This window comes from Pelmatolapia mariae, linkage group LG2 (genome assembly GCF_036321145.2).
Source record: "Pelmatolapia mariae isolate MD_Pm_ZW linkage group LG2, Pm_UMD_F_2, whole genome shotgun sequence".
Taxonomy (NCBI): Eukaryota; Metazoa; Chordata; class Actinopteri; order Cichliformes; family Cichlidae; genus Pelmatolapia; species Pelmatolapia mariae.
Genome location: NC_086228.1, coordinates 27,432,734 through 27,459,417, shown reverse-complemented (window position 1 = coordinate 27,459,417; position 26,684 = coordinate 27,432,734). Strand labels below are relative to the sequence as shown.

General features: G+C 41.4%; 4 protein-coding genes across 28 annotated transcripts in view; all 4 read left to right on the top strand.

Annotated features, from left to right (window-relative positions):
* Positions 1–26,684, top strand: part of LOC134644677 (protocadherin alpha-C2-like) — a 199,885-nt gene that overhangs the window by 101,467 nt on the left and 71,734 nt on the right. The window contains exon 1 of one of the 25 annotated variants that reach the window (XM_063497758.1): positions 3,643–6,063. The exons of 22 other annotated variants lie outside the window; for them this stretch is intronic. In XM_063497758.1, the coding sequence (XP_063353828.1) occupies positions 3,682–6,063 (2,382 nt within the window). In that variant the 5' untranslated portion in view covers positions 3,643–3,681. Of the gene's footprint in view, positions 1–3,642; positions 6,064–10,172; positions 12,687–20,212; positions 22,713–26,684 lie in introns of those variants that run through there. 2 more of the 25 variants (XM_063497826.1, XM_063497742.1) reach the window with 2 other exon arrangements.
* Positions 150–2,662, top strand: LOC134644868 (protocadherin alpha-3-like). Its single transcript, XM_063497999.1, has one exon. It carries the CDS (start codon positions 269–271, stop codon positions 2,660–2,662), a length of 2,394 nt encoding a protein of 797 aa, XP_063354069.1. The 5' UTR covers positions 150–268.
* On the top strand, positions 6,937–9,434 carry LOC134637838 (protocadherin alpha-10-like). Its single transcript, XM_063488367.1, has one exon. The coding sequence runs from the start codon at positions 7,041–7,043 to the stop codon at positions 9,432–9,434; it is 2,394 nt and encodes a 797-aa protein (XP_063344437.1). The 5' UTR covers positions 6,937–7,040.
* Positions 13,490–20,011, top strand: LOC134637828 (protocadherin alpha-10-like). Its single transcript, XM_063488355.1, has 4 exons — positions 13,490–16,030; positions 17,729–17,903; positions 18,006–19,153; positions 19,985–20,011. Exons 1-4 carry the CDS (start codon positions 13,640–13,642, stop codon positions 20,009–20,011), a joined length of 3,741 nt encoding a protein of 1,246 aa, XP_063344425.1. The 5' UTR covers positions 13,490–13,639.

Sequence of the window (26,684 nt, the reverse complement as noted above, 5' to 3'; positions counted from 1 at the left end):
TAATGTAGTATTTTTAAATAACCACATGGGGACATTGTAGACCATCACATTTTCATAGTGCTCTTGGTTGTTCGAAGCTCCTCCTAGATTTAGATGATGGTGACGATGATGCTTTGCAGGGCTTTGTTACAAGAGGGGCAGTATGAGAATACATTGTGCGATCATCGCTTTGTCCTTTACTTCTTATATACACGGAAATCTGGATTCTTCCACTCTATTTTCACCTTGAAGACTACGATCCATATGCTGTGCTCGCACAGGATAGAAAATGTCGACAGGGAGGATACGCAGTTCTTTTGGGATTTATGTAGTCGTTGTTCTTTTGGATTGCTACTGGCAAGTGGTGACTGGGCAGCTGTCTTACTCTGTATCAGAGGAGGTAAACCCGGGGACTACTGTGGGAAATCTCGCTAAAGATCTAAATCTTAACGTGCATGACTTGAGGACACGTATGTTTCAGATTGTTAGCGGATCAAAGAGAAATTATTTCGATATAAATTTGAAAACGGGTAGTCTCTATGTCAGTGAAAGAATCGACCGTGAGGAGCTTTGCGCAAAAGCTGCAATATGTACAGTTAGCGTAGAGGCCGTGATCAACAATCCACTGAAGCTTTATCGTTTAGATGTAAATGTAGTCGATATTAATGATAATGTGCCACATTTTCCTGAGAATTTGCAGTATCTTAATATTGCGGAAAGTACTGTGCCAGGGGGGAAATTTGGATTTATAGGGGCGTCGGATCTCGACGTTGGAAAGAATGACGTTAGTTCATACAAGTTGAGTCCAAATGATTACTTTTCTTTAGAAGTCCACAAAGGAAGGGATAGTGTGTCTGCCGAGCTGGTGCTACAGAAAGCTCTAGACCGAGAAGCACAACCTACTGTTAATCTTACCGTGACTGCTGTCGACAGCGGAAACCCACCCAAGTCAGGAACATTGCAAATCATTATAAATGTCTTAGACATTAATGACAACGCTCCGGTTTTCAGTAGCGCTTTGTATAAAACACAGATTCATGAAAATCTACCAATGGGTAAAACAATTATATTTTTAAATGCAACAGACGCAGATGACGGATTAAATGCTGAAACTGAATATTCTTTTAGAAGTAAAGGTCAGGATCATGTTTTAAATGTATTTCAGATAGACTCTAAAACGGGAGCGATTTCAATTAAAGGTAAAATCGATTATGAAGAAAATCCTGCATTTGAGATTCATGCTGAGGCCACTGACAAAGGCCAGCCTCCGATGTCTGCTCATTGTAAAGTGTTGGTAGAAGTGCTGGATCTAAATGACAATGCTCCTGAGATCACGGTAACGTCACTACTAAATACAGTGAAAGAAGACGCGGAAGTAGGTGCAGCCATTGCACTTGTCTCGGTTTTGGATAAAGATAGTGGGAATAACGGGGCAGTGAAAGCTGTGATTGCAAGTAAGACTCCATTTAAACTGGACACAAACTATAGAAATTATTACTCTTTAGTAGTTAATGGTCCGCTTGACAGAGAAACTACAGACGAGTACAATGTTACTATAATAGCAACTGATGAAGGAGCTCCTCCTCTCTCCAGCACCAGCATAATTAGTGTTCATGTCTCTGATGTCAATGACAACTCGCCTCGCTTCTCTGATTCGATACTTAATATTTATGTTAAAGAGAACAGTCCAGTAGGAGCAGTCATTAAAACTCTGACTGCAACTGATGCTGATGTCGAAAAAAATGGTCAAGTGAGCTATTCTTTTTTAAAAAGTAGCAGTGACTCACTACCGTTTCCTACAATGATTAACATAAACTCAGAGACAGGAGATATAATCAGTCTGCAGTCTTTTAACTACGAGGAGTTAAAAACATTCCAGTTTAAAGTTCAGGCCACAGACTCGGGTGTTCCTCCGCTCAGCAGCAACGTCACTGTCAACGTTTTAATCCTGGATGAAAATGACAACAGTCCCACGATTCTCGCGCCATATTCTGAGCATGGCTCCGTTAACAGTGAGAGCATCCCCTACTCTGCTGAAGCGGGATACTTTGTGGCAAAGATCAGGGCTGTAGACGCAGACTCTGGATACAATGCGCTGCTTTCTTATCACCTGTCTGAGCCCAAAGGAAACAACCTGTTCAGGATCGGAACCAGCACCGGGGAGATCAGGACTAAAAGGAGAATGAGTGACAATGACCTCAAAACTCACCCCTTGGAGGTCTTGGTCTCTGATAACGGAGAACCCTCCCTGTCAGCTACTGTGTCGATTGATGTGGTGGTGGTTGAAAGCACGGCTGAAATCCAGACTCAGTTCAGACATGTGCCTGTAAAGGAGGACAGCTTCTCGGATTTGAACCTGTATCTACTGATCGCCATTGTATCGGTGTCCGTCATCTTTCTGCTCAGCCTCATCACTTTAATAGCAGTCAGATGCCATAGGACAGACGGCACTTTCAGCAGGTACAGCGCCCCCATGATCACCACCCACCCTGACGGGAGCTGGTCTTACTCTAAAGCTACTCAGCAGTATGACGTGTGTTTCAGCTCAGACACACTCAAGAGTGACGTAGTGGTTTTCCCCGCCTCGTTTCCACCTGTAGATGCGGAGCTGATCAGTATTAACGGAGGAGACACTTTTACTAGGACTCAGACTTTACCTAGCAAAGAGAAGGTAAGAAATTAGCAAAAACAATGCAATGCATAAATTCATGCCTAAGACCTTAGGTAATTTCCCTGTTTTGTTTGTTTGTTGTTGTTTTTTTAAGTGGAATATGTTAGTAGTAACTTCACAAACTGTTTAAAGATGTGATTTTTTTATCGGTTTGGAGTTGAGTTGAAATGTACAGTTGTTAATAAGCCAAAATAAACAAAGTTCATGAGCCTGTCAAGTTTAGACAGAACGTTATTGTCGTTATCCGTGGTGCTGAAATCAGAAAGGTGCGTGTTGTCGGTCATTTGGAGGGTGCATCAGGGGACTAAATTGGAGCACTTTCGACAAAGACAAGTGTTTTTCCCTGGAAACTTGACATACAATTCATGATAGATCTATTTATTTAGTGGAGAATGGTGTAAAATTTGTTTTTATCACATTTAGGAAGGTTATTCGACCGCTTATCCAATCACCTTCGCTCTCATACTTTTAGAAATTAGGAAAATGTGTTTATTTTATGTCATAATAGTAGTAAGTTCTTGCTGTATCTTTCTGGTGTCGAAATATTTTCAATAAGGTCTGTCAATTCTAACTCGTGTACTTTTAGGCGGGGTATCACCAAGAGGAAACTTATGATTTTCTTTCTTTGTTAACTGAGAATTAATCAGAATGGGAAAAGGGGAAAAAATCCTTTGAAATGCACCATAACATATAAGTTAACAGGGTTATGTTCATAATTAATGAGAAGTTGATCGCCTTGGACGGTTTGGTAGTCATTTAATTGTTGCTGTTCCTAAAGCTTAAATGCAGTTATTTTACATTACCAGATGGCGGCACTGAAGACCATGACATCTAGATGTTATTTCTAAAGGCATAAGACTCCACCCAGAAACAGAGGATGATCTTTCTCTGGGCTTTGTAACAAAGAGGCGCAGAGCGAGAGAGAAAGGGCGAAAAATTTATCAGGCTGACTTGTTGTGGTTGCCTTTGTTTGCGGATATCTGACGGTTGCTGGTGGACACAATGTGTGCCTGATTTCGGTGGATTTAATCATGCATTTCCCAACAAAAATAGATATTTTGCGGGCTTATTCTGTGGCCGTGCTGCTGAATTATTGCTGGGAAGCGGTGTGTGGACAGCTCTCGTACTCTGTATCGGAGGAGGAAAATATTGGGACATCTGTTGGAAATATTGCCAAAGATCTAAATCTCAATGTACATGATTTAGAGTCTCGTAGGTTTCAGATTGTTAGTGGATCACAGAAGAAGTATTTCGATGTGAATTTAAAAACTGGTGTTCTTTATGTCAGCGAAAGAATCGACCGCGAGGAGCTTTGTGGTAGGGCTTCAAAATGTACTGTCAATGTAGAGGCGGTGATCAACGTCCCGCTGAAGCTTTATCGCTTAGAGATAAATATAAAAGATATAAACGACAACGCACCTGTTTTCTCTGAGAAGCTGCAGTCGCTTGATGTTCCAGAAAATACTTTACCGGGAGTCAAATTTGGACTGATAGAGGCATCAGATTTGGATGTCGGTAAGAACGGTGTTAATACATATAAACTTAGTAATAACGATTATTTTACATTAGATATTCATAAAGGAGAAGGCGGCGTGTCTGCTGAGTTAGTACTGCAGAAATCGTTAGATAGAGAGCAGGATTCTGTTATAAAACTCACGCTGACTGCAGTAGACGGAGGAAACCCACCCGAGTCAGGGACATCGCTTATTATCATTTCCGTGATGGATACTAATGACAACCATCCCGTGTTCAGTAAGTCTTTGTACAAAATTAAAATTCCTGAAAACTTGCCCAGTCAGTCGACAGTGGTTACGCTGAATGCAACAGACACAGATGAGGGTTCAAACAGTGAAATTGAATACTCTTTGAGAAAAAAAGGCCAAGATCATATTTTAGATTTATTTGAAATTAATTCAAAAACGGGAGTGATTTCAATTAAGGGTAAAGTCGATTATGAAGAAAATCGTGCATTTGAGATCCATGCGGAGGCAAGTGACAAGGGTCAGCCTCCGATGTCTGCTCATTGTAAAGTGTTGGTTGAAGTACTGGATCTAAATGACAATGCTCCTGAGATCACGGTAACATCACTACTAAATACAGTAAGAGAGGACGCGGAAGTAGGTGCAGCCATTGCACTTGTCTCGGTTTTAGATAAAGATGGTGGGAATAACGGGGCAGTGAAAGCTGTGATTGCAAATAAGACTCCATTTAAACTGGACACAAACTATAGAAATTATTACTCTTTAGTAGTTAATGGTCCGCTTGACAGAGAAACTACAGACGAGTACAATGTTACTATAATAGCAACTGATGAAGGAGCTCCTCCTCTCTCCAGCACCAGCATAATTAGTGTTCATGTTTCTGATGTCAATGACAACTCGCCTCGCTTCTCTGAGCCGATACTTAATATTTATGTTAAAGAGAACAGTCCAGTAGGAGCAGTCATTAAAACTCTGACTGCAACTGATGCTGATGTCGATAAAAATGGTCAAGTGAGCTATTCTTTTTTAAAAAGCAGCAGTGACTCAGTGCCGTTATCTACAATGATTAACATCAACTCAGAGACAGGAGATATAATCAGCCTGCAGTCTTTTAACTACGAGGAGTTAAAAACATTCCAGTTTAAAGTTCAGGCCACAGACTCGGGTGTTCCTCCGCTCAGCAGCAACGTCACTGTCAACGTTTTAATCCTGGATGAAAATGACAACAGTCCCACGATTCTCGCACCATATTCTCAGCACGGCTCCGTTAACAGTGAGAGCATCCCCTATTCTGCTGAAGCGGGATACTTTGTGGCAAAGATCAGGGCTGTAGACGCAGACTCTGGATACAATGCGCTGCTTTCTTATCACCTGTCTGAGCCCAAAGGAAACAACCTGTTCAGGATCGGAACCAGCACCGGGGAGATCAGGACTAAGAGGAGATTGAGTGACAATGACCTCAAAACTCACCCCTTGGTGGTCTTGGTCTCTGATAACGGAGAACCCTCCCTGTCAGCTACTGTGTCGATTGATGTGGTGGTGGTTGAAAGCACGGCTGAAATCCAGACTCAGTTCAGACATGTGCCTGTAAAGGAGGACAGCTTCTCTGATTTGAACCTGTATCTGCTGATCGCCATTGTGTTGGTGTCCGTCATCTTTCTGCTCAGCCTCATCACTTTAATTGCAGTTAGATGCCACAGGACAGACGGCACTTTCAGCAGGTACAGCGCCCCCATGATCACCACCCACCCTGACGGGAGCTGGTCTTACTCTAAAGCTACTCAGCAGTATGACGTGTGTTTCAGCTCAGACACGCTCAAGAGTGACGTAGTGGTCTTCCCCGCCCCGTTTCCACCTGTAGATGGAGAACTGATCAGTATTAACGAAGGAGACACTTTTACCAGGACTCAAACTTTACCTAACAAAGAAAAGGTAAGCGCATATTGGTCTTAAATATTCTGGAATGTTATTTATTGTACAAAACTACGGTCGAGAACCGAGTATGAATCAATAGGGTTTCACCCGAATTAAATTGAAAGAACTTAATTGCCACGGAAAAAATGGGGATAAATCCAGTTCAAGTTACCTAATAAAATAAATCACTTGGATATATTTTGTTAGACTTCTTTTACACATACTCATAGTTTGTGGTATTTACGTCTAGCAAAATATGTGCAGATTTTGAATCATACCCTACACGTTGTTCTTCATAGTACTGAACGGACGATTATGCACGATGCCAACATGCTGGGCAGTTATACTGTACTTTAAATAATGTCTCGCTAAACATGTGTTCGAGTATTCATATCCTGGCTTTGTTAATCTTAACAGGTTGTAACAATGTATATTCAAAACAATTCTGAAAAAAAAAACTATTTTTACTTAGCTTGATTCTGTTAATTTCTGAGTTTTGTATTGTAAATATTTTAATTGTCTGAATCATGTAGAAGGTATCCTTTATTACACTATGTGTCTATGAGAGTTCATTCATAATTTTTATGAATGTATGAATTAAAAAAACACTGAATGAGAACAGTATTCAGAATCATGCCAGAATGGCAGCACGTCATGGTTATTGTTCCGCAAAACACACAACTGTTTAGCTAGATAATTAAGGAAACTTAATTTCCTGATATTGAATGTACTTCTTGAAAATGTCCACACGGGGACATTGTAGACCATCAGATTTGAGTTTCATCTTTGGTGTCTCGGACTCCTCCCAGAGTATATTTCTCTGGAATTCAGACAAAGAGAATCAGAGGGCGAAAGAGAACGGTGCGACAACCATTTTCTGGTTCATGGGAGATGAGTCTAAAGGCATCACTCTCATGTCTTACCATGTTTAATTGCCTGAATTTCTTAATGTACTATGCGGGTTTGAATTAATCCGCTTCCCGGTGAAAGTAAGAATGAATATACTGGGCAAATCGAGCTGTATATGGATATATCTCGTCTTCGTGCTGCTGGATTGTTACTCTGAAACGGTTTCTGGGCAGCTCTCTTACTCCGTCTCAGAGGAGGTGAATCTGGGGACTGTTGTCGGAAATGTCGCGAAAGATCTGAGCATCAATGTCCAGGATTTGGAGCCCCGCATGTTTCAAATCGTTGCTGGATCAAAGAGGAAATATTTCGAGGTAAATCTAAAAACTGGAGCCCTCTATGTTAACGGGAGAATAGATCGAGAGGAGCTTTGTGGTAATGACGCCAAATGCTCACTCAGTGTAGAAGCTGTTATTAATAATCCACTGAAACTGTACCGTATGGAAATTACGATTTTAGATGTAAATGATAATTCCCCTTCATTTGAGAGTACGTTGCAATCAATGAACATTACTGAGAGCACAGCGGCGGGAGCGAAATTTCCTCTGCATCAAGCTCAGGATGCCGACGTGGGTAAAAACACTGTAAACACCTACAAGCTGAGTCAAAATGAACATTTCTCTCTTGATGCACACAAAGTTCAGGGTGTAACTCCTGAGATGGTGCTTCAGAAAGTTTTAGACAGGGAAAAACAGTCTGTGATTACGCTCACATTGACTGCCATCGATGGAGGAACACCTGCTAAATCCGGAAGCATGACAATAATAGTTAATGTATTGGACAGTAATGACAATCCTCCTGTTTTCAGCCAAAGGTTGTATAAAGCCAGAGTCTACGAAAATGTTAAAATAGGCACATCAATAATCACATTAAATGCGACTGATTTAGATGAAGGACAAAATGGAAAAGTGATTTATTCATTTAGTGAAGTTGGTCAGGGGAAACAAACTAATTCATTTGTTATAGATGAGAAAACAGGAACTGTAACGAATAAAAGGAATATTGACTATGAAGAAAGTAATGCTTTTGAACTTCGAGTACAAGCCAATGATGGAGCCTCTTCCCCTCTCACGTCACATGCCAAATTACTGATTGAGGTTTTAGATGCTAATGACAACGCACCTGAAATTTCACTCACATCGCTGTTGAACACTGTTAAAGAGGACGCATCAGTTGAAACAGCCATTGCCCTTGTTTCAGTATTTGATAAAGATGGAGGTAAAAATGGGATGGTGACATGTAAAATTTCTAATAATGTTCCTTTTAAATTGGAGTCAAACTACAAGAATTCATATTCATTAGTTGTGGACGGTCCACTTGACCGAGAGACTGCACCTCAGTACAACATCAGCATCACTGCTACTGATGAGGGCAGCCCACCTCTCTCCAGCACGAGTGTTATAACTGTTCATGTGTCAGATGTAAATGACAACAAACCTCAGTTTTCAGAAGGTGTGATCAACATCTACGTGAAAGAAAACAGTCCAGTAGGAGCAGTTATTAAAACAGTGACAGCAGCTGATGCAGACATTGATCAAAATAGTCAAGTGAGCTATTCCTTTTTACAAAGCAGCAGTGACTCAGTGCCGTTATCTACATTATTAAACATCAACTCAGAGACTGGAGACATAATTACTCTGCAGTCTTTTAACTATGAGGAGTTAAAAACATTCCAGTTTAAAGTTCAGGCCACAGACTCTGGTGTTCCTCCGCTCAGCAGCAACGTCACTGTCAACGTTTTAGTCCTGGATGAAAATGACAACAGTCCCACGATTCTCGCGCCATATTCTCAGCACGGCTCCGTTAACAGTGAGAGCATCCCCTATTCTGCTGAAGCGGGATACTTTGTGGCAAAGATCAGGGCTGTAGACGCAGACTCTGGATACAATGCGCTGCTTTCTTATCACCTGTCTGAGCCCAAAGGAAACAACTTGTTCAGGATCGGAACCAGCACCGGGGAGATCAGGACTAAGAGGAGAATGAGTGACAATGACCTCAAAACTCACCCCTTGGTGGTCTTGGTCTCTGATAACGGAGAGCCCTCCCTGTCAGCTACTGTGTCTGTTGATGTGGTGGTGGTTGAAAGCACGGCTGAAATCCAGACTCAGTTCAGACATGTGCCTGTAAAGGAGGACAGCTTCTCGGATTTGAACCTGTATCTGCTGATCGCCATTGTGTCGGTGTCCGTCATTTTTCTGCTCAGCCTCATCACTTTAATAGCAGTCAGATGCCACAGGACAGACGGCACTTTCAGCAGGTACAGCGCCCCCATGATCACCACCCACCCTGACGGGAGCTGGTCTTACTCGAAAGCTACTCAGCAGTATGACGTGTGTTTCAGCTCAGACACACTCAAGAGTGACGTAGTAGTTTTCCCCGCCCCGTTTCCACCTGTAGATGCAGAACTGATCAGTATTAACGGAGGAGACACTTTTACCAGGACTCAGACTTTACCTAACAAAGAAAAGGTAAGGAAGTACTAAATTTCGTATTCACTGCTGCAATTCTTTGTTTGGAAGTCTTAAAAGCCGAATGTAATTTAGCTTCATATCGTAGTTTTCATCATCTTTAGCAATACATTTACACACTTCTTAGCTGTGACTAAAATAATACAAATGGGAAGAAATCACTGTTGCTGAGTTTACAGCACGACAGGATCTTCTCCAACGCTGTGTTGTTGTTCTCTTTTCTGTTGTAACGTGAATTTTTCATGGCATATTCGCATTATCACGCATTCGTCCTTGTCGGGTTCACGTGCACGGTTATGGATGTGTTTTGGCATATTTAGTCGACGTTAAACAACGTATCACAACATCGATAACGTGTTTAAACATACCCCTATATATTTAACATTTGTGCTCGCTTCTCTCTTCACTTTAAACAAACAAGAGTATTTGCCCAATTATTTTTTAAATTTAGCATTTAAAATATCACATACCTTAATATCTTTCCATAATAAAATGTTAATTGTAATCATCCGTTTAACTGATGAACTATTATTTCTAACCTCTAATCTAGTGATTTATACTACCCTTTTTAAACACTAGGAATATACAGTGCACCATTGTCCGCTGGTTTTGCTGACGTGTAATGTAGTTAGAGCAAGTGACCACGTAGGGACGGTACAGACCGTCACATCTAGACGTTGTGGTCGATGACTTCGGGCCCCTCCCATCCTACATTCAGCAAACGATGCATTTGTGTGCTTTGTTACAAAGAGAGCTCGGACGACAACGAACGGTGGTCTTTATTCGAGAAGATAGAGAAGATTGCTTTGGAATAATAATACATTCATTTCCATTTCTTGGTTGTTGTGACATATTATCTGGAGTTTCGATTGTGCCTTCGCCTGCTGTGTAAATATGCAGTTACCGCATAGAAGAAGCTTTCTGTGGATTAATCTGTTATTCGTGCTGCTGGATTGTTATTGGGAAAAGGTTTCTGGGCAGCTCTCTTACTCCGTCTCAGAGGAGGTGAATCTGGGGACTGTTGTCGGAAATGTCGCGAAAGATCTGAGCATCAATGTCCAGGATTTGGAGCCCCGCATGTTTCAGATCGTTGCTGGATTGAAGAAAAAATATTTCGAGGTAAATCTAAAAACTGGAGCCCTCTATGTTAACGAGAGAATAGATCGAGAGGAGCTGTGTGGTAATGACGCCAAATGTTCACTAATTGCAGAAGCTGTTATTAATAATCCACTGAAACTGTACCGTATAGAAATAAATGTGTTGGATGTGAATGACAATTCACCCTCATTTCTCAGCACATCCCAGACAATTAATATTACCGAGAGCACAGCGGTAGGAACAAAATTTCTGCTGAAACGAGCTCACGATGGAGACGTTGGAAAAGACTCTATAAATGCCTACAAACTGAGTCAAAATGAACATTTCTCTCTAAATACACTTAAAGGGGGTAGCATAACAGTCGAATTGGTGCTTCAGAAAGTTTTAGACAGAGAAAAACAATCTGTGATCAAACTCATACTAATTGCAATTGATGGAGGAACACCTCCTAAATCTGGAAGTATGACCATTAAAGTAAATGTCTTAGACATTAATGATAATCCTCCTGTCTTTAGTCAAATGCTGTATAAAGTCAGCATACATGAGAATGTGAATATTGGGACATCAATAATCACACTGAATGCGACTGATTTAGATGATGGAAAAAATGGGCAAATATCATATTATTTTATGGAAATAGACGAAGGGAAACAAACAGATGTGTTTTCTATAGATGAACAAACAGGGACTGTAACAAATAAAAGGAATATTGATTTTGAAGAAAATAATGCTTTTGAACTTCGAGTACAAGCCAGTGATGGAGCTTCCTCGCCTATGAGTTCACATGCTAAATTACTGATTGAAGTATTAGACGTTAATGACAACGCACCTGAAATTTCAGTCACATCACTGTTGAACACTGTTAAAGAGGACGCATCAGTTGGCACAGCCATTGCCCTTGTTTCAGTATTTGATAAAGACGGGGGTAAAAATGGGATGGTGACATGTAAAATTTCTAATAATGTTCCTTTTAAATTAGAGTCAAATTATAAGAATTCATATTCATTAGTTGTGGACGGTCCACTTGACCGAGAGACTGCACCTCAGTACAACATCAGCATCACTGCTACTGATGAGGGCAGCCCACCTCTCTCCAGCACGAGTGTTATAACTGTTCGTGTGTCTGATGTAAATGACAACAAACCTCAGTTTTCAGAAAGTGTGATCAACATCTACGTGAAAGAAAACAGTCCAGTAGGAGCAGTTATTAAAACAGTGACAGCAGCTGATGCAGACATTGATCAAAATAGTCAAGTGAGTTACTCTTTTTTACAAAGCAGCAGTGACTCAGTATCTACATTATTAAACATCAACTCAGAGACTGGAGACATAGTCAGCCTGCAATCTTTTAATTACGAGGAGTTAAAAACGTTTCAATTTAAAGTTCAGGCCACAGACTCTGGTGTTCCTCCGCTCAGCAGCAACGTCACTGTCAACGTTTTAATCCTGGATGAAAATGACAACAGTCCCACGATTCTCGCGCCATATTCTGAGCACGGCTCCGTTAACAGTGAGAGCATCCCCTATTCTGCTGAAGCGGGATACTTTGTGGCAAAGATCAGGGCTGTAGACGCGGACTCTGGATACAATGCGCTGCTTTCTTATCACCTGTCTGAGCCCAAAGGAAACAACCTGTTCAGGATCGGAACCAGCACCGGGGAGATCAGGACTAAGAGGAGATTGAGTGACAATGACCTCAAAACTCACCCCTTGGTGGTCTTGGTCTCTGATAACGGAGAACCCTCCCTGTCAGCTACTGTGTCTATTGATGTGGTGGTGGTTGAAAGCACAGCTGAAATCCAGACTCAGTTCAGACATGTGCCTGTAAAGGAGGACAGCTTCTCGGATTTGAACCTGTATCTGCTGATCGCCATTGTGTCGGTGTCCGTCATCTTTCTGCTCACCCTCATCACTTTAATAGCAGTCAGATGTCACAGGACAGACGGCACTTTCAGTAGGTACAGCGCCCCCATGATCACCACCCACCCTGACGGGAGCTGGTCTTACTCTAAAGCTACTCAGCAGTATGACGTGTGTTTCAGCTCAGACACGCTCAAGAGTGACGTAGTAGTTTTCCCCGCCCCGTTTCCACCTGTAGATGCAGAACTGATCAGTATTAACGGAGGAGACACTTTTACCAGGACTCAGACTTTACCTAACAAAGAAAAGGTAAGAACACAGTGTTTATAACAGCTTACAGTTTTACACAAAAGAAGCGCGTCATCTTACACTGAACTTGTTTACATGTGGTTAATTTCTCCTGCTTTCAAAGATTACCCTTTACAACTGTCCGCAGCTTTAAGCCAGTCTTTTCCATTTAAATACTCGTTGTATAAATGCCGCAGAAGAGAAGCCAGTATGCGGATAAGGAGCTTTTGGTGGTTTTGTTTAAAATTAATATAATCACTGCATGTGACAACATTTATTTGATTTTCCTTTCAGATTGTTTCATATATATTTGCGCAATTCATGATTGTTTTTGGGTTCGTTTCCTTCTGGTTTGCGTTTTTTTTTTCGTTCATCGTTGCCTTGTTGCTCTTTAACAGTCATTTCAGTCGATGCTGTAATAACTCACATTTTGCTTGTGTCCTTACAATTTCTTTCAATATACCCTTTGCATATACCTAAAAGATAGCGACATTTTGTGAATACGCCGTTTTCGACACACCGCAATGGGTTTCACGCCTTGGGTGGTATATTTCAATTAAAGGCTGAAACAAACGAAAAACAAACAAATATGTTCTAAAATTAAAACAAATAAATAAGACAGTGTTACACACTAACAATATAAACAGTGTTTTCTTTTCCTAACAAATCAACCTGATGTTTTCTGGTGCTGTAAAACTGGACTGATGACATTTATTTTATTTTCCCTTGATTTCTGTTGTAATTGGTGTATAGAGCCATAAGAGGGCGGTGTAGACCATAAATCAGAGACATAAGTCCCGAGGCCCCTCCCAGATTAATAACGTAATGATGTCTTGTTGGGCTTTGACACAAAGAAACACAGGAGCACGGAGAAAAGGCTCGAGCATGATCTGCGCTGAGGACGAAACAGAAGAAAATTGATAACATTTCCTGTCAATATTTGACATAAACGGGACACATTTAAAGTTGGTTTGATGTCCTTTTGGATTATGGCTTCAATTAACACAAGTCCTGTGGTGATATACTTGGTTTTTTTCCTGCTGGATTTTTATTCGGAAACAGTGTCCGGGCAGCTCTCGTACTCGATATCAGAAGAGGTGAATCGAGGGACTTCTGTAGGAAACATAGCCAAGGATCTAAACCTAGATGTCCAGGAGCTGGAGTCTCGCATGTTTCAGATCGTTAGCGGATCAAAGAGAAAATATTTCGAGGTAAATCTAAAGACGGGCGTTCTCTTTGTCAGTGATAGGATAGACAGAGAGGAGCTCTGTGGAAAGGCCACGAAATGCACACAGAGCCTGGAGGCTGTGATAAATGCTCCACTTAAGCTATATCGCTTAGAAATAAATATTCTAGATGTTAATGATAATTATCCAGCTTTCAGTACTGACTCGCAAAGTATTGAAATAGCAGAAATCACATTACCCGGGACTAAATTTCTTGTATTGTCAGCCTTTGATGCCGATGTGGGGAAAAATGGCATGAGTATGTACAAATTAAGTGCAAATGAACACTTTTCATTAGCAGTGAATAAAGGAGAGAGCGTGTCTGCTGAACTAGTCCTCCAGAAACCTTTAGACCGAGAAAAACAACCAGTAATAAGACTCACGCTGACTGCTGTAGACGGCGGAACACCACCGAAATCCGGAACCTCACAGTTAATAATCAATGTCTTAGACAATAATGATAACGTCCCAATATTTACCAAACCACTGTATAAAACAAGTGTCACTGAAAACACACCGCCAGGCACATCAGTGATAACTGTGACGGCGACGGACAGTGATGAAGGGCCAAACGGGGAAATTTCATATTCACTAAGCAGCAAGGACCAAGACCATGTTCTCAATATATTTCAAATTGATGAGCACACGGGATTATTGACAGTTAAGGGGAAGATTGACTTTGAAGAGCACCCGGCTTTTGAAATCCGCGTGCAAGCTTCTGATAAAGGCTCTCCTCAAATGACAGCACAGTGCAAAGTATTAATAGAAGTAGTGGATTTAAATGACAATAGCCCTGAAATATCTGTAACCACCCTCAGTAACACTGTAAAAGAGGATGCAAAAATAGGTACTGCTATTGCACTTGTGTCAGTCGTGGACAGAGATGGGGGTAAAAACGGAATAGTCCACTGTGATATTAAAAGTGAAAGCCCCTTTAAGTTGCAAACGAATTATAAAAATTACTACTCCTTGGTAGTAGATGGTCAGCTAGACAGAGAGAGTCATTCCCAATATAATATCACTATCACAGCTACAGACGATGGAATCCCAGCTCTCACAAGTACGAAGGATTTTAATGTTTATATTTCAGATGTTAATGACAACCCCCCTAAGTTTTCAGACACTGTGTTCAATTTGTATTTAAAAGAAAACAGTCCACTGGGAGCTACTCTGCAACGAGTATCTGCACTGGATGTAGATATTGATCAAAATGGACAGGTAAGCTATTCCATTGTTGAGAGTAAAAGTAACTCCTTGCCAATCTCGACAATGGTAAATGTAAACTCTAAGACTGGAGATATAATCAGTCTGCAGTCTTTTAACTATGAGGAGTTAAAAACTTTCCAGTTTGAAGTTCAGGCCACAGACTCTGGTGTTCCTCCACTCAGCAGCAACGTGACTGTTAACGTTTTAATCCTGGATGAAAATGACAACAGTCCCACGATTCTCGTGCCATATTCTGAGCATGGCTCCGTTAACAGTGAGAATATCCCCTATTCTGCTGAAGCGGGATACTTTGTGGCAAAGATCAGGGCTGTAGACGCAGACTCTGGATACAATGCGCTACTCTCTTATCACCTGTCTGAGCCCAAAGGAAACAACCTGTACAGGATCGGAACTAGCACCGGGGAGATCAGGACTAGGAGGAGAATGAGTGACAATGACCTCAAAACTCACCCCTTGGTGGTCTTGGTCTCTGATAACGGAGAACCCTCCCTGTCAGCTACTGTGTCGATTGATGTGGTGGTGGTTGAAAGCACAGCTGAAATCCAGACTCAGTTCAGACATGTGCCTGTAAAGGAGGACAGCTTCTCGGATTTGAACCTGTATCTGCTGATCGCCATTGTGTCGGTGTCCGTCATTTTTCTGCTCAGCCTCATCACTTTAATAGCAGTCAGATGCCACAGGACAGACGGCACTTTCAGCAGGTACAGCGCCCCCATGATCACCACCCACCCTGACGGGAGCTGGTCTTACTCTAAAGCTACTCAGCAGTATGACGTGTGTTTCAGCTCAGACACGCTCAAGAGCGACGTAGTGGTCTTCCCCGCCTCGTTTCCACCTGTAGACGGAGAACTGATCAGTATTAATGGAGGAGACACTTTTACCAGGACTCAGACTTTACCTAACAAAGAAAAGGTGAGTCCATAAAATCTACAGATCCCTTCTCTTGGTCCTGATTGCATCAGTTTCCATAGCGTGATGCTTTTCAGTTACTGTTTTTAACAGAAAATATTTAACAACTGACATAAGAGTGGTCTTGACTGTTTCATTATTTTTTTAATCACTGTTGTTAGAAATTCTGTACCTTTAAATTCATTTGTGCAACAGAAATGTGTGAAATATTATACCTTTGCTCCATTATTTTGTCTGATTTTATATTTTACTATTAATTTTTCTGTAGCTACTTTCCTTTAGCTACACAGCATGTAGTCTCTTCCATCGAGATGAAAAGTCAAACGGTGCTCTCCGTGGTCCTGAAATGACAACTAGTTTAGTTTTGCGATCATCTCATTGATTGAGCATCTGGGCTTTCTCTGGGTTGTCTCTTTGTACGATGTAATGCAATCTTAACTATCTTTGTATCACAGAAAGAAAAATTATATCAATTTTGTTCTTTTTCATGAGCCAGTAGGTGTGGATAATCACAGTCACCACAAGGAGACGGTATAGACCGTAACACGACAGCTTCCGTTTTGTGTTTAACGCTCCTCCCAGAGACAGTCCACACGGTGTTGTAACAAAGAGAGTAGTAGGTGTGGGTACATTGCGACAGCCACCCGTCTGGTCTGAAAATTGGTGGTATATGTACTACATTTGTTCGAATTTTTTATAGGAATTTCGAATTCGAATGTATGCCGTGTTGTGCTGAACGGAATTATGCCTTTATCGTGTCGCAACTGCTTTTCGTTGATATACTTAATACTTCTGATACTGGATTATTGTTGTAATGAAGCGTCTGGGCAGCTCTCTTACTCCGTCTCAGAGGAGGTAAACTCGGGAACAGTTGTTGGAAATATCGCCAAGGATTTACATTTAAACATACCAGATTTGGAAACCCGTATGTTCAGGATTGTTGGAGGATCTAAAAGAAAATATTTCGAGGTAAATACGAAGACTGGAGTCCTCTACGTGAATGAGAGAATAGACAGAGAGAAGCTCTGCGGGAAAACTGTGAGATGTGCCGTAACTGTCGAGGCTGTGATAAACGAACCTTTAATGCTGTACCGTATAGAGATTAATATTCTTGATGTCAATGACAATTTTCCGCATTTCATTGCAAAATCACAGAATATAGACATTCCCGAAAGCACATTACCCGGGATAAAATTCCCCCTACTGCAGGCCTACGATGCTGATGTTGGAAAGAACGGCATCAACACATACAGGCTGAGCTCGAATGAACATTTTTCATTAGCAATAAGCAAATCAGGAGAGAGTATTTCGACTGAGTTAATGTTACAGAAAGTCTTAGACAGAGAAAAGGAACCTCTGATTAAGCTCACGTTAACAGCCTTAGATGATGGAAGTCCACCGAAGTCTGGAACATCAGATATTATGATTAATGTTTTAGACATTAATGATAACACACCAGTGTTTGCAAACTCGTTGTATAAAGTGCGTGTGTTTGAAAACGTACCGACAGGCACTACAGTCCTGACTTTAAATGCTACAGATGCAGATGAAGGAACAAATAAACAAATCATATATACACTTAGCACAAAGGAGCAGGACCATGTGCTGCAGATTTTTAAAATCGATCCGAACACGGGCACACTGACGGTGGAAGGAAATGTGGATTTTGAAGAACACCCCGTCTTTGAGATTCGTGCACAGGCCAGTGATAAAGGCCAACCTCCGATGTCCGCTCATTGTAAGGTGCTGGTTGAAGTGTTGGACCTAAACGACAATGCGCCTGAGATTTTTGTGACGTCACTACTGAATACTGTGAAGGAGGATGCAAAAGCAGGCACCGCTGTTGCACTTGTTTCGGTGGTAGACAAAGATGGCGGTAAGAACGGTGAAGTGCATTGTATAGTAGATGAAGATGCTCCCTTTAAATTGGAAACAAACTATAAAAATTATTACTCATTAATAGTGGTTGCCCCCCTAGACCGAGAGATGGTCTCTAGCTACGACGTCACCATAATAGCAAGCGATGGCGGTAGTCCCCCGCTCTCTAGCACCAGTATTATCCCTATTCAAGTTTCTGATGTTAATGATAACGCGCCTCAGTTCTCATCACCGATAATTAACATTTATGTTAAAGAAAACTGCCACGTGGGGACAATTCTCAAAACGGTAACCGCCTTTGATGCAGATATGAACAAAAATGGTGAAGTGACTTACAGTTTTTTGGAAAGCAAAATTAACTCAGTCGCACTGTCTACATTATTAAACATCAACTCAGAGACTGGAGATATAATCAGCCTGCAGTCTTTTAACTATGAGGAGTTAAAAACGTTCCAGTTTAAAGTTCAGGCCACAGACTCTGGTGTTCCTCCGCTCAGCAGTAACGTGACTGTCAACATTTTAATCCTGGATGAAAATGACAACAGTCCCACGATTCTCGCGCCATATTCTCAGCACGGCTCCGTTAACAGTGAGAGCATCCCCTATTCTGCTGAAGCGGGATACTTTGTGGCAAAGATCAGGGCTGTAGACGCAGACTCTGGATACAATGCGCTGCTTTCTTATCACCTGTCTGAGCCCAAAGGAAACAACCTGTTCAGGATCGGAACCAGCACCGGGGAGATCAGGACTAAGAGGAGATTGAGTGACAATGACCTTAAAACTCATCCCTTGGTGGTCTTGGTCTCTGATAACGGAGAACCCTCCCTGTCAGCTACTGTGTCGATTGATGTGGTGGTGGTTGAAAGCACGGCTGAAATCCAGACTCAGCTCAGACATGTGCCTGTAAAGGAGGACAGCTTCTCGGATTTGAACCTGTATCTGCTGATCGCCATTGTGTCGGTGTCCGTCATCTTTCTGCTCAGCCTCATCACTTTAATAGCAGTCAGATGCCATAGGACAGACGGCACTTTCAGCAGGTACAGCGCCCCCATGATCACCACCCACCCTGACGGGAGCTGGTCTTACTCTAAAGCTACTCAGCAGTATGACGTGTGTTTCAGCTCAGACACGCTCAAGAGTGACGTGGTAGTTTTCCCCGCCCCGTTTCCACCTGTAGATGCAGAACTGATCAGCATTAACGGAGGAGACACTTTTACCAGGACTCAGACTTTACCTAACAAAGAAAAGGTAAGAATATGGATGAATTAAGTATTTCTAATTGCGCATCTTGTGTGATGGGTGTAAATTAACGGTCAATGGATAAAGTTTTCTTAGCTATCTAATTTTTGGTCTATCCTGCCCAAGTAGGGAAAAAATCTGCAATTTGACTTAAATACAGAAATACTACGAGTGTAGTACCTTGGAATAAAGTGTAACTAGCTCTGGTTTCTTGTGATGCTTTTCCCATCTAAATTAGTGGTGCATGCTGGATCATATTTTTTTCCTTGCAAATTTCAGAACACTTGGGGATTTGGTGCATCCATCTGTCTTGTGGGGTTTGGAACACGGTAGTCTTCAACGTAGCACAGTAGAATAAAACTCTACTTTTAATGTCTCACATTGGATTTTTAAATTGATTTTTGTGTAGCCAGAGTGACGTTCTAACTGAGAACGGTAAGGAGCATCGAGAAATCATGCATGTTACTCCCAGAAACGTGTGGAATACATGTTAATTAATGAAATTTTCAATCAGAAAATAATGAGGCAGATGTGGGGTTTTTTGTATTCATGTAGAGTATTTTCAGATTAAATCGCAATTTTTATATTCAGTATCCCTGGACTTTGTGTGTGATAGGACTCCATAGACGTGAAAAAAGACTGATTTGATGAACCCTGAAAAACGGAAAACAAACGTTTATCGATTTTATTTGTGTCGGAAATTGTCTTCGAATTTCAAAGCTCTTTAGTTACAGGAAAATCGCTCAGCAGTTTCCTGTGTTAGCTTTAGCGTGAAAAGACCTTCCTGAAAAATGAGTGGAATGACATGCGGTCACAATGTTTCCGTGGTGAATGTTTCAGCGTAAAGGCAGTAGGACTGGCATCTAAACTACTGTAGAACTGAAGTGTAATGACATATTGGAAGTTGAGTGCAGTCCTTCCAATTGTCCACACGGGGACATTGTAGACCACCACATTTAAATTCTCTCTGTAGGGTCTCGGGGCTCCTCCCAGATTCAGAGGATGATAATGTCTCTCAGGCGATTCAGACAAAGAGATTTAGAGGGCGAACGAGAACGGGACTGAACACTGATTATGTTTATAGGAAATGTGCCAGAATAAACGTGGGCGCCTTTCGTTGTTTCTGAGGTTTGATTGTTTCATGATAAACGCCGTGACTATTTTATACCTTTTCTTGTTGAATGCAATTATGACTGGACCCGGCAGATCGAGCTGTGTGTGGATATATCTCGTCTTCGTGCTGCTGGATTGTTACTCTGAAACGGTTTCTGGGCAGCTCTCTTACTCCGTCTCAGAGGAGGTGAATCTGGGGACTGTTGTCGGAAATGTCGCGAAAGATCTGAGCATCAATGTCCAGGATTTGGAGCCCCGCATGTTTCAAATCGTTGCTGGATCAAAGAGGAAATATTTCGAGGTAAATCTAAAAACTGGAGCCCTCTATGTTAACGGGAGAATAGATCGAGAGGAGCTTTGCGGTGATGAGCCCAAATGCTCACTCAGTGTAGAAGCTGTTATTAATAACCCTCTGAAACTGTACCGTATTGAAATTATTATTTTAGATGTGAATGATAATTCCCCTTCATTTGAACGCACGTCGCAAGAAATCGACATTTCTGAGAGCACAGCGGCAGGAATGAAATTTCCTCTGCATCAAGCACACGATGCAGACGTTGGAAAAAATTCCGTAAATACCTACAAGCTGAGTCAAAATGAACATTTTTCATTGACTACACATAAAGAAGAGGGTGTAAGTCCTGAGCTGGTGCTTCAGAGAGTTTTAGACAGAGAAAAACAGTCTGTGATTACGCTCACACTGACTGCAATCGATGGAGGAACACCTGCTAAATCCGGAAGTATGACTATAATAATCTATGTATTAGATATTAATGACAATCCTCCGGTTTTCAGCCAAAGGTTGTATAAAGCCAGAGTCTATGAAAATGTTAAAATAGGCACATCAATAATTACACTGAATGCCACTGATTTAGATGAAGGACAAAATGGAAAGGTGATTTATTTATTCAGCAAAGTTGGTCGTGGGAAACAAATAGATGTGTTTTCTATAGATGAACAAACAGGGACTGTAACGAGCAAAAGGAATATTGATTTTGAAGAAAATAATGCTTTTGAACTTCAAGTACAAGCCAGTGATGGAGCTTCCTCGCCTATGAGTTCACATGCTAAATTACTGGTTGAAGTATTAGACGTTAATGACAACGCACCTGAAATTTCAGTCACATCACTGTTGAACACTGTTAAAGAGGACGCATCAGTTGACACAGCCATTGCTCTTGTTTCAGTATTTGATAAAGATGGAGGTAAAAATGGGATGGTGACATGTAAAATTTCCAATAATGTTCCTTTTAAATTGGAGTCAAATTACAAGAATTCATATTCATTAGTTGTGGACGGTCCTCTTGACCGAGAGACTGCACCTCAGTACAACATCAGCATCACTGCTACTGATGAGGGCAGCCCACCTCTCTCCAGCACGAGTGTTGTAACTGTTCATGTGTCGGATGTAAATGACAACAAACCTCAGTTTACAGAAAGTGTGATCAACGTCTACGTGAAAGAAAACAGTCCAGTAGGAGCAGTCATTAAAACAGTGACAGCAGCTGATGCAGACATTGATCAAAATAGTCAAGTGAGCTATTCCTTTTTACAAAGCAGCAGTGACTCAGTGCCGTTATCTACATTATTAAACATCAACTCAGAGACTGGAGACATAATCAGCCTGCAGTCTTTTAACTATGAGGAGTTAAAAACGTTCCAGTTTAAAGTTCAGGCCACAGACTCTGGTGTTCCTCCACTCAGCAGCAACGTGACTGTCAACGTTTTAATCCTGGACGAAAATGACAACAGTCCCACGATTCTCGCGCCATATTCTGAGCACGGCTCCGTTAACAGTGAGAGCATCCCCTATTCTGCTGAAGCGGGATACTTTGTGGCAAAGATCAGGGCTGTAGACGCAGACTCTGGATACAATGCGCTGCTTTCTTATTACCTGTCTGAGCCCAAAGGAAACAACTTGTTCAGGATCGGAACCAGCACCGGGGAGATCAGGACTAAGAGGAGAATGAGTGACAATGACCTCAAAACTCATCCCTTGGTGGTCTTGGTCTCTGATAATGGAGAACCCTCCCTGTCAGCTACTGTGTCTGTTGATGTGGTGGTGGTTGAAAGCACGGCTGAAATCCAGACTCAGTTCAGACATGTGCCTGTAAAGGAGGACAGCTTCTCGGATTTGAACCTGTATCTGCTGATCGCCATTGTGTCGGTGTCCGTCATCTTTCTGCTCAGCCTCATCACTTTAATAGCAGTCAGATGCCACAGGACAGACGGCACTTTCAGCAGGTACAGCGCCCCCATGATCACCACCCACCCTGACGGGAGCTGGTCTTACTCTAAAGCTACTCAGCAGTATGACGTGTGTTTCAGCTCAGACACGCTCAAGAGTGACGTAGTGGTCTTCCCCGCCCCGTTTCCACCTGTAGATGCAGAACTGATCAGTATTAACGGAGGAGACACTTTTACCAGGACTCAGACTTTGCCTAACAAAGAAAAGGTGAGTCCATGAAATTTTTAAATACTTGCTCATTGTCATTGCTCGTCATTGCAGTTTAAATGTTCCATTTTTTTTCTTATCTTAGCCGTGGTGTATCTAGTGATTTAAACTAGAACTGTCAGATGCTGTGTATTTGATGATGAGTTCTCATCTAAATCGCAGCTGTCTATCTGTTAGATATTTCAACGTGTAGTCCACCATTTGTGGTCCTGTTATTTTTCCTTTTTCTTTTTTTCTTGAAGATCTTAGGATATGTGTGTACTTTGACTGATAAATTGATACATATCTTTTGCAGTGTAGAAAAGGTTATCATTGCTCTTCAAGGTTGAATTGTGATTTACATATTCAATTGAGCATTTTGAACAAAAAATTTTCAGTTATTCGATTTAATTAAAGAAAATATAGAGAAAATATTAACAAATACTGAATGTGTATAAAAATGCAACGTTTTTTGTTCGTGTCATTTTTAAAAGGGAGATTATGCTAATGTGGGCTTGCTCCACTTTTATGTCTAAATTAAACTGGTTTTGCAACGTGAAAATCACTCTCCATGTAGCTGTGATGATGCTCTAATAAACACAGAAACATTCAAATTAGCAAAAGAATATAGAAACAAAGTGTTCGGATGATTAATTAATATCCCTCTTTAATTTTTTTTAGTTGTTTGTTTGTTTGTTTTAAATCTCCTTAATCGCAATAAGATGATTCATTTTTTACCTTTACTTCGAAGTTAGCTTCCAACAGAAATAGTATTCATAAAAACACAGAATAGCAGAATGGCATACATAATCATGATGGCAACGTCTTACACTGGGGTTAATATTTGACTGTTCGTTTAGGAGGGTCAAGTGTATTAACACGTTTGATAATGTGTGTAGTTTTCGCAAATGTCCACACGGGGACATTGCAGACTTTTACATTTGAGCTTCCTCTTTGAATGGCTCGGGGCTCCTCCCAGATTCAAATGACGATTATGTTTATCAGGCGATTCAGACAAAGAGAATCAGAGGGCGAAAGAGAACGGTACGAGAAACGCTGATATTCTGCCATAGACCTATTGTTTTTTTTCTATTTATGCCGTTACACACCGTGTCGATTTTTATGCTTTTTCTCCTTGAACATAATTATGACTGGGCCGAGCAGATCGAGCTGTGTGTGGATATATCTCGTCTTCGTGCTGCTGGATTGTTACTGGGAAAAGATTTCTGGGCAGCTCTCTTACTCCGTCTCAGAGGAGGTGAATCTGGGGACTGTTGTCGGAAATGTCGCGAAAGATTTGAGCATTAGTGTCCAGGATTTGGAGCCCCGCATGTTTCAGATCGTTGCTGGATCAAAGAGGAAATATTTCGAGGTAAATCTAAAAACTGGAGCCCTCTATGTTAACGGGAGAATAGATCGAGAGGAGCTTTGCGGTGATGAGCCCAAATGCTCACTCAGTGTAGAAGCTGTTATTAATAACCCTCTGAAACTGTACCGTATTGAACTGTTAATATTAGATGTCAACGATAATTCCCCTTCATTTGAACGCACGTCGCAGGTAATCAACGTAACTGAGAACACGGCAGCAGGGGCGAAATTTCCTCTGCATCAAGCTAACGATGCGGACGTGGGGAAAAATTCCGTAAATACCTACAAGCTGAGTCAAAATGAACATTTTTCATTGACTACACATAAAGAAGAGGGTGTAACTCCTGAGCTGGTACTTCAGAGAGTTTTAGACAGAGAAAAACAGTCTGTGATTACGCTCACACTGACTGCCATCGATGGAGGAACACCTGCTAAATCCGGAAGTATGACTGTAATAATCAATGTGTTAGATATTAATGACAATCCTCCGGTTTTCAGCCAAAGGTTGTATAAAGCCAGAGTCTACGAAAATGTTAAAATAGGCACATCAATAATTACACTGAATGCCACTGATGTAGATGAAGGACAAAATGGAAAAGTGATTTATTCATTCAGTGAAGTCGGTCAGGGGAAAAAAACTGATTTGTTTTCTATAGACGAACAAACAGGAACTGTAACAAGTAAAAGGAATATTGATTTTGAAGAAAATAATGCTTTTGAACTTCGAGTGCAAGCCTTTGACAGCGCAGTTTTTCCCATGAGTTCACATGCTAAATTACTGGTTGAAGTATTAGACGTTAATGACAACGCACCTGAAATTTCAGTCACATCACTGTTGAACACTGTTAAAGAGGACGCATCAGTTGACACAGCCATTGCTCTTGTTTCAGTATTTGATAAAGATGGAGGTAAAAATGGGATGGTGACATGTAAAATTTCCAATAATGTTCCTTTTAAATTAGAGTCAAACTACAAGAATTCATATTCATTAGTTGTGGACGGTCCTCTTGACCGAGAGACTGCACCTCAGTACAACATCAGCATCACTGCTACTGATGAGGGCAGCCCACCTCTCTCCAGCACGAGTGTTATAACTGTTCATGTGTCAGATGTAAATGACAACAAACCTCAGTTTTCAGAAGGTGTGATCAGCGTCTACGTGAAAGAAAACAGTCCAGTAGGAGCAGTTATTAAAACAGTGACAGCAGCTGATGCAGACATTGATCGAAATAGTCAAGTGAGCTATTCCTTTTCACATAGCAGCAGTGACTCAGTGCCATTATCTACATTATTAAACATCAACTCAGAGACTGGAGACATAATCAGCCTGCAGTCTTTTAACTATGAGGAGTTAAAAACGTTCCAGTTTAAAGTTCAGGCCACAGACTCTGGTGTTCCTCCACTCAGCAGCAACGTGACTGTCAACATTTTTATCCTGGATGAAAATGACAACAGTCCCACGATTCTCGCACCATATTCTGAGGACGGCTCTGTTAACAGTGAGAACATCCCCTATTCTGCTGAAGCGGGATACTTTGTGGCAAAGATCAGGGCTGTAGACGCGGACTCTGGATACAATGCGCTGCTCTCTTTTCACATATCTGAGCCCAAAGGAAACAACCTGTTCAGGATCGGAACCAGCACCGGGGAGATCAGGACTAGGAGGAGAATGAGTGACAATGACCTCAAAACTCACCCCTTGGTGGTCTTGGTTTCTGATAATGGAGAACCCTCCCTGTCAGCTACTGTGTCTGTTGATGTGGTGGTGGTTGAAAGCACGGCTGAAATCCAGACTCAGTTCAGACATGTGCCTGTAAAGGAGGACAGCTTCTCGGATTTGAACCTGTATCTGCTGATCGCCATTGTGTCAGTGTCCGTCATCTTTCTGCTCAGCCTCATCACTTTAATAGCAGTCAGATGCCATAGGACAGACGGTACTTTCAGCAGATACAGCGCCCCCATGATCACCACCCACCCTGATGGGAGCTGGTCTTACTCTAAAGCTACTCAGCAATATGATGTGTGTTTCAGCGCAGACACACTTAAGAGTGACGTAGTGGTTTTCCCGGCCCCCTTTCCACCTGTAGATGGAGAACTGATCAGTATTAATGGAGGAGACACTTTTACCAGGACTCAGACTTTACCTAACAAAGAAAAGGTAAGGCTGGACCTTAGATAATGTAAGGTGAGCTGTAACATACAATAAAAATTTCTACTTCATGTTTTGTTCAAAAGTTTTATTTAATTTTCCATTTATTAATTTTATAGTGTATTCATATTTCATAGTTTTTATATCTGTGTTTTATGTCAAAGGGTAAAAAACAGTGTTACTGTAGAAACCTTTACTTTAAAAGCGTAGACATGAGCTATACAATATATTTTGAGGGTTTCTGGAGAAAACAAATAACTTTTAGCTTGTTGTCATTCAAATGGTCTGTAAGGGACTGTTCGCTGACATTTCCCCTGGGCTCTTTTTGCAGTCTTTAGAACATCTAGCCTTTGACATGATAATTTTGCCAACAATCACCAGTCATTTTGAAACAAATCACACAAAAGTGAAATGTATCAAACAGTAACTAAACTCACTGTACCTGAATCAAAATGATCAAGATTTAAAATAAGCAC

Bases quoted from the DNA above. Each gene is read 5' to 3' on its own strand.
- LOC134644868 (XM_063497999.1), top strand. From the start codon at position 269: ATGTCGACAGGGAGGATACGCAGTTCTTTTGGGATTTATGTAGTCGTT.
- LOC134637838 (XM_063488367.1), top strand. From the start codon at position 7,041: ATGAATATACTGGGCAAATCGAGCTGTATATGGATATATCTCGTCTTC.
- LOC134637828 (XM_063488355.1), top strand. From the start codon at position 13,640: ATGTCCTTTTGGATTATGGCTTCAATTAACACAAGTCCTGTGGTGATA. The intron at 16,031-17,728 runs GTGAGTCCATAA...ATTCGTGCACAG, and splicing joins CTTTACCTAACAAAGAAAAG to GCCAGTGATAAAGGCCAACC. The intron at 17,904-18,005 runs GTAAGAACGGTG...TTGCCCCCCTAG, and splicing joins GGTGGTAGACAAAGATGGCG to ACCGAGAGATGGTCTCTAGC.